The sequence below is a fragment of the Haliaeetus leucocephalus genome, unplaced genomic scaffold (genome assembly GCF_000737465.1).
Source record: "Haliaeetus leucocephalus isolate CR32 unplaced genomic scaffold, Haliaeetus_leucocephalus-4.0 Scaffold964, whole genome shotgun sequence".
NCBI lineage: Eukaryota > Metazoa > Chordata > Aves > Accipitriformes > Accipitridae > Haliaeetus > Haliaeetus leucocephalus.
The window spans coordinates 3,923,927-3,935,918 of NW_010973400.1; the positions used below are offsets into that span (position 1 = coordinate 3,923,927).

The window sequence follows — 11,992 nt, forward strand, 5'->3', positions numbered from 1 at the left end:
TACAAATGGCTGCCTGGTAATGGCATGGCACGAAAAACTGCTTTGGGTCAAATTCACATTTTTTATGATTGAGAAGTAAAACGGTTAAAAATGCTTTTGCCATGGAAAGTGCTGATGAGCAGAGGGATAGCTCAGGAGTGGTTCCACAGCATTCCTATGAGCATAGACATAAAAATGGCTGGGGGCACTGCTAAAAATAAGGTAGTACTCTGATTGTCTTGGCAGCCATGGGTGTCTGAAGGCAGTAGCAAGGAAGCATGTTTTCCCTTCTGCTGGGCCAGCAATGGTAGATACAGGCTGTTAGACCCATGCGTCCTGTAAAAGGTCAAAATCAATGTCTCCCATTCAGCCAGAAGAAGCAACTACACCCCACTCTCAAAGAAAAAAAAGGCAACACCAGAGGCTACAAGCCCCTGCAGAGCCTCCTGGTTGACTCAGGACCAGAACCAAACAAGCAAAAGCCACAGACATCACCAAAGTGAGCAGAACCACAGTCCCAGATGCTTTCGTGAATCAATTAGAAGCAAAACCAATTCCCTCTCAGACAATATGGGTAATTGCTGTCATTTCTGTAAATCTATACATTTCAGTGACTTAGAGTATTAGTATATTTAAACATCCTCAGCAGTTTTCTGATATTTGAGATCTGATACACATAGACGCACAGACGGACAGAAGCACATCTATCCTATTAATGACAGTATTTACAGTACATCACAAAGATGCATTCTTGTGGCCATCTGCTTCTCCTGTTCATCCGTATTTCACCCTGCAGATGCATCTGAGGTCAGCCAGTGTCTTTGCTCTGCATTGCAAGTTGTTGGCGGCACGAAATAGGTAGGGCACACTCCTGCTTCCCCCTTTTTTTTCGATTTTTCTTTGGAGCGGAGGATGCGTAGTTCTCCCAAGAACACGGTGGGTTTCTCTCAAGCTCTTCTTTCTTGAGTTCCCAGTCTTCATCTCTCTGGTCTAAGGGGATTCCTTTCATTGCAGCTGTCCTGCGATAGTTTCTGCTCTCCACCTCTGCTCTGGGGAAGAAAGCAAGAGTGCATCTTCACGTAGGAGCACAGCACAGTCACATCACCGATCATGAGCAGCCCATCTACAGGATCAGGGGATCGTGTATTTGTATGGCCAAAACACTGTCACCAGCAATACATGAGAAAACACTGAGGTTAATCCCGAATCTAACAGCATGCATCACCCCAAGCCACCAGGTACTCACTGAGAGTTGGGCTGAAGTGGGAAACCTTCAATAAAGATCTACAGCGAGATCGGACTTGTACCACTGGAATCATCATTTTAACCATAAAAAGCTCTCAAAGACTGACGCTGTGAATTTGTGTGGTATTAAAAAGACTTAAGCACATTTAATGCAATTGTACATGGTATATTAACTCACTGCAACCGCAACATTTCCATTTTCTTTTATTTTTTGCACTGCTTATTCATAAGTACTAGAAATTCTAAATGCCAAAATATCAGATCTGAAGACAACTGGAATTCTGGAGGATTTGCACATTATTCTTTATAGATGACCTTTTAGCCTCAGAGATTGTCTAATCTTAATCCAATTCAGCCCTGAAGTTTTCCTAAACTTTGCATTCAAATCCAGAACTAAACTTGACAATTCATCCCCATTTTTGTTTTTTTAAATAACAACTTGAATCAAGCAATGTCATAGAAATAAGGCTGTGCTGCGGAGGTTCAAATTTTGCATGGGAAAACATTACATAGAAGATACCATTTTCTCCAGCCCAATATCTCCATATGCAAATCATTCACAACTCTCCTTTGGTTGCTGGGGATTTAGCTGTGTTTTTCAAGTTGTCTCTATGATTTCAAGTGTGTGAAACCTGTTGGATGTCAGGCACTGAACCATCATCCATCCAGACCCTGGGATTTCCAAGTCAGCAGTGACTTTGCTCTTGGCATCTGTGATTTACCAAAGTCCTCATTTTTTTTGTGATATTCATATATTTTCTATTAAACAAACACAGACCCAGATCTTCACTGAAGGACACTGTACAAGCTGGTAAGCTGAAAATAAATGTAATTCACTGTAACTTTTCTGATAGCCTTGAAATATCAATGGTTTTCATTCCACTTCCCATTGCAAACAACCAAAGCAAATTAAAAAACACTTTCATCAAGACCAAAATGAATATATTCCTTTGAGCAGTAGAATTTATATTTTTTTATCATCTCAGTTATGGTTTTGTTAATCATGGCTCTTAAATATTTTTCCTATTAAGTGTTGTTAACTTTCTCTTTACAATCTTTACATATGCCTGGCACAGACACAGTCAATTATTTTGGAAAAAAAGTGACCTCAAACTAGAAAATAGATAGCTACTTTCTGCATTTTGTAGGCACTGAAGATTTTTAAAAGGATGAGTCCTTCACTCCCAAGTCATACGACACAGAATCATGGAATGGTTTGGGTTGGAAGGGACCGTTGAAGATCATCTAGTCTAACCACCAAGTCTAGTCACTGAAAGATAAACTGGTTCTCTTTCAAAAAATAGCAAAAGTCAAAAAAGGAAGACTTTCTTTTCGTTCTCATACCAGCACTAAGCAGGGGAAAGTATTGAAAAAACAGGATCCACTGCAGTGGGTGAACCTTGGCTGGCTGTCAGACGCCCACCCAGCCACTCAGTGCCCCTCCTCGGCAGGACGAGGGGAGAAAGATGGAAAAGCTTGTGGGTCAAGGTAAATCACAGGAGGAGATCATAGGGAGATCACTTAACAAGTACTGTCACAGGCAAAACAGACCTGGGGAAAATCAATTTAATTTATTGCCAATTGAAAATAGAGTAGGATGGTGAGAAACAAAGACAAAACTAAGCCACTTGCCTCCACCCCACTTCTTCCCAGGCTCAACTCTACTCCTTCATTCCCAACTCCTCTACCTCCTCCGCCAAGCAGCTCAGGGAGATGGGGAATGGGGGTTGTGGTCATTCCATAACACTTTGTCTCCACTACTCCTTCCTCCTCACGCTTTTCCCCTGCTCCAGAGTGGGTCCTTCCCATGGGCTGCAGTCCTTCAGGATCAGACTGCTCCAGCGTGGGCTCTCCACAGGCTTCAGTCCTTCAGGGCTGTCGTGGTTTCAGCCCAGCCGGTAACAAAGGACCACGCGGCCGCTCGCTCACTCCTCCCGCCCCCCTCCGGGGGGATGGGGGGAAGACGGAGGAGAGAAAAAAAAAAAACCAAACCTGGAACCTCGAGGGTTGAGATAAAGGCAGTTTACTGGAACAACACAAAGAAATTGCAACAACAACAACGGTACTAATGAAAAAGTATACAAAAAAGAGTGATGCACAGTGCAACTGCCCCCCCCCCGGGACCCGACGCTCTGCCACTTCCCCCACCGAAAAGAAGCGCCCACCCCCCGGCCCGCTCCCCATTTATATACTGAGCATGATGTCACATGGTATGGAATAGCTCCTTGGCCAGTTCAGGTCAGCTGCCCCGGCTATGCCCCCCACCTCCCAGGTTCCTGTAAAAAAATTAACTCTATCCCAGCTGAACCCAGGACAAGGGCACATCCAGCATGGGGTCCTCGCAGGCTGCAGGGTAGCCATCTCCTCCACTACGGTGTTCCACGGGCTGTAGAGGGACAACCTGCATCACCATGGTCTTCCCCACGGGCTGTGGGGGAATCTTCACTTACCCTGGTGTGGCAGGACTGTTTCTCATACTTTTTTCCTCATTCCTCACTGCCAGGCACTTTTTTTCCCTTTCTTAAATATGTTTCCCAGAGGCACCAACAGCGTAGCTGATGAGCTGAGCTGTGTCCTGTGGTGTATCCACCATGGTGTAGCCCCAACCTGTCCTCACAGAGACCCCGCTGGGTCCCACCACTGCCACGATCCTGACACAGGCACTTCAAGTGTAAATCTTGTCCAAGAGAAAACAAACCCTTTCCTCCTACCGCAGAGGTCTGAGTTTGTAGGTACTCAGTATTGATGCAGCTCTGTCAAAAATACCACCAAATATCAGGAAAAATCCTTTTTTCTGTAGTACAGCAGCTCTGTCACATCAGTGCAATGCTGTCCCAGCTGAGAGCACAGAGCAAAGCCAGCGGCTCCACACAGATGTGCTGCATAGCATGGGCTTACTATATATATATATATATATATATATATATATATATACATACACACACAAACATATGTTTGAGAGAGATGGTTGATGCCCCATGCCTATCAGTGTTTAAGAGGCATTTGGAAAGTGCCCTTAATAACATGATTTAATTTTTGATCAGCCCTGAAGTGTTCAGGCAGTTGGACTAGATGATCGTTGCAGGTCCCTTCCAACTGAAATAGTCTATTCTATTCTATTAAGTATCTGCTCCCAACGGCAAGAAACCTCTTTCTGTACACTTTTTAATATATATAAATACATACATACATACGTGTGTATATATATATATATATATATGCCCTGGGCTTAGATAGCAGGAGCCTTTGGTGCAGTTTGAACACTCAGCACTTTGCAGAGAGGCTGGCAGCAGGCATGGGCTGAGGGTCTCTGTGCTGGCTCAGCACCATCCTCGGCAGCTCACACAGCATCCAGGATAAAGCCCTTCTCGTGCAAAAAAAAAAATCCAATGCAAATTATGTGTTTGTTACTCAGAAGCAGCTGTGTTTTGAAGGCTGTTTCCTATTCTTTGCATGTCCATGCAAACCTCGGTGAGTGGCATGGATACTCTGTAGCAGAATATTCCTAATATTTACATGTTAAAAATATTTACGTGTTGTACAGGTAATATTTCCATGTTGATGCAAACGATCCCCAGCACAGAGCAGTTGCTCAGCCCAGGTAGGCAGGGGTATGTTCGTGCAGCCAGCAGCACCTGGGATCAGACCACAGTGTGCAAGGACCGTGGTAGTACTAGAGAGGGCTGAATTGGGATGTAGGAAGGATTTGGATGCTCATAGCCCTGTCTAGATATGCAAGTCAGCCCTGCATTTGGCACCCACTGTTATTTTAAAAATTGGCTTTTCTCTCTTTTTGCATGACAGGCCAATATCCAAAACTGACGGTGATGCTCTGTAACAGAAGACCCCTCATACTTACATACCAATACCACAGACACCGTGAGCAGAGGGCAGACCCGCTCTGCGCCGCACAGCTTTGCCGTGCAGACACACACTTCATTTTCTGTCTGCAGCACCCATCGGTACTGCCCAGCTCCCACCGGAGCCATGGGGCACTGCCTGACCATGGACACCACTTCTGGGACGTTTCTGCACGCCTGAAGGAGCAGAAGGTAATCGTGATTATACTACAAATGCCAGTAATTCCTCCTAGTTAACTCCAAGTTTGCTGATGCGAGGAGGTGAAACTGTTGCGTGAGGGTGACGGCATCCACTGTGGTTGTAAATTATAGCGGTTGGGCTTAAAAAAAGGGTTCCTGAGCCCCAGTGATAAACTCTTGGCTGCCCACAGGCTGCCTTATGACTGTGAGGTGATAATAGAGGCTTTGCATGTCTTATAAAATGTCCTAGGCATGGGCATTCAAAGCATCTTCCCAATTACTAAGTTCTCCCAACCACACTCCTAGCTGAGCCATGCAGCCGTGGGGCGAGTCAGGCCAGCACGTGGCTCTGAAAGACAAGTTTTCCACCTTAAATTAGTCATTCACCTCAGAAAACCCTCCGTCAGCTACATGAGTCGCCCTAGGCTGTTGCCTAGGTGGCTCGGACCAGGATGTCAATCATCCTGTCAATCATGCTGTCCATCATTCTCCCAGCCACCTCCACCAGTGCAGGCGGACGCCGTCGGCATCATCCAGGTGATTCCCCCACTCTTGCTGTCCCCCCACCGCCACGGCAAATGCTAGACTTGGCAGGACTCGATAAGCAGGATTTAATGGTAAGATTAGTGCAAAAATGACAGCGTTGAATAGGTAAGCAATTGCTATAAATGATTAATCGAGGGGAACAAGCCTGCAGACCTTTTACTCTCTGGGACAGACAATATTTACCTATTCTGATATAGAAACTAAGCAAGACAAGAACTGAGAACAGTATAAAGAGAAAACTCTCCTCTAGAAGAAAGTGCCCCATTCTTAAAGATCTAGCAAACCTGAGCTTATCCCAGCTAGGGTCTAGGTAGTAAAAAACCTAAATAGCAAAGCTTAGCTATCAGCTGCTAGTTGTTTAAATTTCTTTAAACTGAAGGTCTAAGGGTAATAAAAGCTGATTCTTCTGTGTGGAAGGAAGGCGGTGAATAGTGAGGGTTTGCAGTGTGTCAGCTCCATAAACAGCGAGGCTTTAGCTACAAGGTGTCCTGGATGTGGGGTGGGCAGGTAAAATGCAAAGGTCTCAGCAGCTTCCATAATAGACAGAGCTTAGAGACAGGAACATGTGGCTCCCTTAGAAAGTTTTTGGGGCTCTGTACAGGGGGATTTTATACACTTTGAGTGTCTCTTCCTACGGAAGGACACTGATGCTGTGTAAGATTGAAGGTGGTCATGGTACAGCAAAAGGACATCAGAACCTACAGAAAAGTTTACGTGGATTAATGAAAGGTGGTATTTGGTAGGCACTGGCCATCTCAGACATTTGCACAGCTACCATGCTTGATTTTGAACTTGGCAGCTCTTGTGCTGAACTCCTCAATGAAGGCAAATTGGAGACTTTGAGTTGGGTATGTGTCTATAAAAAAATACACGATTTATATGGTGCCAAAGCAGTCTTGAGAATGTGGCAGTGGTAAAAACGATGCCAGTTAAGGACTACGGCAGGACTGTAAAATCAGAGAAAAACCCAGGGGAGGAAAAGTCTTTGGGTGTTCTCAGTATCTCAGGGTCTGGCACGTGCAGGTTTCACAAGCAGTGTATTTAAATACCAGGTAACATGGGAACACAACTGGCACTGAACAAGCTGGTTAGCCTCTGGTGGTCTGTCCCACCACTTCAGAGAGATGCAGGTATGGGACACAGCTCGGACCTCTGGAGGACGGCAGCCTGAGTCAGGGAAACAGTTTCACAAGGATGAAAATATCTATAAGCCAAATCAGTGGCTGAAAAAACAGGAATGGTAACTGGAAACCCTTTAAAAGCATATTACTAGTTGCATGTGGTGCCTCGGTGATAACCATAAGAGTTAAGACAATACAAGTAATATGTGGCCATCCTATTAACAGATCAAATGATAAAACTTTAAATAATTATGTAAAAAAAAAGGATGGCTCTGTTCTCTACTACAAGAAAAGCCAAATGATATACATACAGTAACATTACCTCCTAAAGGGCTGTTCTTAAACAATTCAACCTGTGTATTCAGTATTCACCGCCCTAAGGGGTTAATACTTGTTCTTGCTTTCATTTCCTTTGCTTAATAATGGCTCTGTAACATCCTTATAAAAACAATGATGTCATGAGGTGGGAACAATTTTGAAAACATACCAAGGCAAACTATAGAAGGGAGTGGAAGAAATGAATGTCTTCCCAATGGCTTCCTTGTGACAAAGACCTGTATTTGCTTATCAAGCACTACTCGTACTGGTTGACTTTGATAGGCTTTGGGTGGAAAGGTAAGTAACACACTCGTACTCTTTCTGGTCTCTATATAGCAGTCAATTTAATTTTCACCGCTGGAGCCCCATCAGCTGCCGCAGTGGGACCGGCCATCGCTACTCACATTTCTAAGAACCTGGAGCAGTCTCGGTGACCGTAGATTTCCGCAAGCCTCTTAGGAGTGTCGCCAAAGAGGTCGGCCGCGTCCATGGCAGCGTGCAGGGAATGAAGGGTGCGAAGCACACCCAGTCTCCCCGACTCGGCAGCGAAGTGAGCCGCAGTCCAGCCCACGTCGCTCCGCAGGCAGTGCCGGGCGCCGTGATCCACGAGGAGCTTGACCAGCTCCGATTGCCCTTGCGTTGGGCAGCAAAACAGGGAGAGAAGATGCACCCGCATTAGACTTTGTACCTTCAGGATGCAGAAGACAGTCACACACAGTTGACCATAATTCCCTCAGTCATGTAACGATGGATTTTGCCCATGACCTGGCCATTTGATTTATCAAATAAAAGATGCTCATTAGAAAACGCTGATTTTTTTTTTCCAAACTAGACTGCTTCCAGAAGCATTTTACAACAAAAACAACAATAAAATCAGAAAGCTTTCTACTCATTTCTGAACAGCACATCTCAGTTACTCATTGACCAATTGGCTATTGACTATTTCGTTGTTTCATTTGGGGTTTTAGTTCAATGCAAAATAAAACTTAAACATTAAAAAAAAATGGAAAACCTGTGAACAGCTTTACTAAAACAAAGATTTGTTTGATAGGAGATAGAGAAATTGTTTTCATTTTCCTTCATATTTTTCCAACTTGTGGAATTGCTTAAAGAAGCAAAAAAAGTTATTTCTATCCCACTTCACACTGCCTTGACTGAGCTAGATCATTCCCAATGGCACCTAGGCCACGCCAGTCTCTCATCATCATTTTCCTAAATAGCTCGGTTCCCTTTGCTGTTGCCCAAATGAGTAATAATCCATCAGGGCAAAAGTAAAGCAATCACACATTTGATTTCTGAGCAAAGACAGATGCCATGATGTGAGATCTCAACATGTAACAAACGCCCTAGCACGGAGGAGTGCAGGTCCAGTTTCCCATTCTACACTGTGTACAATTACACATTATATATTGTTGCATTCACCTCTCTTCTGGGCTGCAAAAGGATATTTGACTTTAACAGACACTTCTGATGGTGAAGGACAAAGTGGGAGCTGCAAACAACTCTGGTCCTGTGTTGTTCATTTGACCAGGTGGGGCAAAGGGAGGGCAATGTAAACCACACTGTAATTATTTTGTTCTGTTTGGTTTGATAAATACCTGGTATAAACGCAGTGGGTTTGACTTTCTGCTCATTCATGCAGGTGTGCATGAGAAGTAACTCCTCTGCCCTGTATGAAGTCACCTCTTAGAAAAGTAATGTTGGGGACAAGTAGACATGCTATACGTACATATCATGTAAATTGTAAATTTTCACGTGACGGAAAAAAAAAGCTAAAAAATCACTTTGATGGTAACCCCATAAATTATTTTGGAGGCAAAGTTCCTATTTAAATTGGTATTTTTCTCATCATCACAAAATTATCAGATACAAGCTGTGACTATTGCCAGCATTAAGTGCCATCATAACAAGATGTAATTACAATCAGCATCACCTTTTATGATGCTGGTTTGCAGCGGTAACAGAGCAGAGGATGCCCTTACCTTTTGCAGCAGCCCAGTGCAGCGGGGTCCTGTCATGCCAGTCGACATCCTTGTGATTTGGGTCGCAGCGCCCTGTCCTCAAAATCTCATCCACCAGGTCATAGTCCCCCAAAGCCACGGCTTCATGGAGCTCTGTCATGGTGCCTGGTAAAAGAGCGATGGTCATTTAGTGGGTGTTCACTGATTTATCAGCTCCTCTCAAGAGCAATTTTAACACCTCAAGCAGCATCTGCATTAAAAATGAGACGTGCGCTGTGAGAAACCAGCATTTATCCAAAAATAAGGAAAAAGGAATGAGAGGAAAAAAAAATATTATCATTTATCTTCAAAACCATGATCACAGACTGATGGTGATGTTTGGTTTGCAGTCATGGAAATCTGGAGCAAAGCGCAGCCCTTTGTATAAAGGACTCGTAGATAAAACCATGTTGCATTTCTCAAGGATGTTGCTAACAAACAGCCAGCTCAGGCCAAACATTTGCCATGGGTCTGTTGGTACTCACCATGGAAACTGGCTCCTCCCTTGCCAATGCTGCAGATCCATTACTGGTAGTGTTTTATTGCAACGAAAGAAATGTCTGTGCAAGTATCTTCTGATGTCCTTTGGTGCAAATAATTGAGCTATGGCACGTTGCTTAAGAATCTAATCTCCATAGCCGTGCTTCACACTTTCCACTCTCATACAACAGACCCCCATCAAGAAATGCAAGCAGATTTTTGGTCCCCGCAAGGCTGTGGATTTCAATAATTATACCTCTGCTAGGGGATATTCCCTAGCTGCTTTTCTGGCAGGGAATTTAAGCAGCTTGCAAGGATCACTACGCTACCACATCATCTTGAGGATGGAAACACTGCAATATTTTCTCCAGTCTGGCCAAATCAATGGGGAAAAAACATCTATATTCCTGTATCGACAGCTGGTCTTGAGCTAATTAATTTAGTCCCCCTCATAAACTAGAAGCATTTTAGAATTTGGTCCAGCTTTTGCATTGCATTTACTTCATGGAGTAATTTTCACAGATTGAAAAGAGTGTGAGTTCCATGTTCAGCATGGTGGAGAGGACCAACACTGGAGCTTGCAGAGGCTGATGTGAGGGAAGGTTTGCAATCCTAAGGGCTACGTCCTGGGACCCAGAGGTGGATGGGGCCATTTCCCTGCTCTCAACTCCCATAAACATCCCAACCACATCCCAAATCCAGGCTGGAAGGACACATCACCATCTCTACCCTGCTTTCTTGTAAGAAAAAGACGAGAATCAAAGGTCAGAGGGAATCACAGCCTGCTTCAGTAGGTCCCCTGACTTAGGTGGTTGGACTGCGTAGACCAGATCCACGAGAAAGACCCATACATGCCTGCTGCTGAGTTTGACTCCTGTGTATCTGGCAATATCTGAATATATTAAAAAATACAATAAATTTTGGAGCTCCTCAGTGGGCCACAAAAGTATCATTGGCTTTGGCACGTCTCTGTTACTTTAACCATTCGTGTACAGCCTCCTCCTCCTTGTTGCCTCTCACTAACCTTGAAGAATTTGTTCCTTTAGATTAAACAGAGGTCTTCAGAGTTGTCCTCCAAAACCTTTCATCAGCATTACATCTATCCTGAAATGTTACACTTTAATGCATCCAGCCCATCACTGAAATGAGTGCTGGACAAAAGTACAGAAAAAAAAAATTTTTTTTTGGACCTTTTCATACAACTTTCTTATTTTTTCCAAGAAAAATTCAAAGTTTAAAAACATAACTTAAATTCCAAGCACCTTTGTGCTCTGCTAGCTTCTAGATCATCCCCACACACGTACACGCAAAGGGAGAGGAAGAGAAGCTGGCGATCCCACCCCAGGAGCCCACCAGCTCTCTGGGGAGACAGTCCACGGGGGCAGCTTCATAAGCAATTTCAGCCAAGCCAGATTTGACCTTCCCCCCCTCCCCTGCTGCCTCTCTTTGCTAGCCTTGGAGCTCATATGGCTGTTTCATCATCCGGATCAACCTGCTGATCTCTCAGGAAACTAATCTTTTATTATGGGCGCTGGGTTTAGGGTTAATTGCCTAAATTCAGCGTTAGCAAGGGGTCGGGGCTGTGCGAAGCGGGGGGGTGGATGCAGATCTCCCCCCATCAGTAGGGACCTGGGCTTGATCCACCTTAAACCGCTCCACAAGTTTCACCCAAAAGTGGGATCCGCTTCCTTAGGGTGTTGTTATCCCTTTCTCATAAGGAAGGAGGAAAAGATTTGCATTTTTTATGGAGGGACCTGGAGCCAAAGCGGAGCGCTCCCCCGCTGAACCCCCCCTGGACCCCTCGCCCAGCCATAAAGGGTCGCGGCTCCTCTGGGGGATGTTTCAACCTGACCGGGGATGGGGGCGGATTTTTTTTGGGTGGTGGGGGTTTTTTTCGGTTTTTTGTTTGTGGTTTTTTGTTTGGGGTTTTTTTTTGGGGGGGGTGGATTTTTGGGGGTGGTTTTTTTTGTTTGTTTTTTTGTTTGTTTGTGGTTTTTTGTTTGTTTGTGGTTTTTTGTTTGGTTGGGGGGGTGGATTTTTTTAGGAATGTTTTTTGTTTGCTTGTTTTTTGTTTGTTTGTGGTTTGGGGGTTTGGGTGGGTTTTTTTGGGGGGGGGGGGGTGGCTCCATGCCCCAAAACTTTTTTTTTTTTCCCCAGGCCCGGGGAAGACTGTCTCATCCGCAAACTAAGGCAAAGTTTGGTCCCTCCCCTTCGGGGAGAGCCCGGCACTCGCTCTGCCTCCCAGCCCGACCTCCTCCGGCCG

The 11,992-nt window shown here is 44.7% G+C and overlaps 1 protein-coding gene across 1 annotated transcript; it reads right to left on the minus strand.

The window, feature by feature from the left end:
- Positions 1 to 787: 787 nt before the first annotated feature.
- On the minus strand, positions 788 to 11,491 carry ANKRD66 (ankyrin repeat domain 66). Its single transcript, XM_010584311.1, has 4 exons — positions 11,467 to 11,491; positions 9,232 to 9,375; positions 7,654 to 7,882; positions 788 to 1,028 (listed from the first exon to the last, which is right to left on the minus strand). The coding sequence occupies exons 2-4, from the start codon at positions 9,368 to 9,370 to the stop codon at positions 788 to 790; spliced, it is 609 nt and encodes a 202-aa protein (XP_010582613.1). The 5' UTR covers positions 9,371 to 9,375; positions 11,467 to 11,491.
- Positions 11,492 to 11,992: the final 501 nt, after the last annotated feature.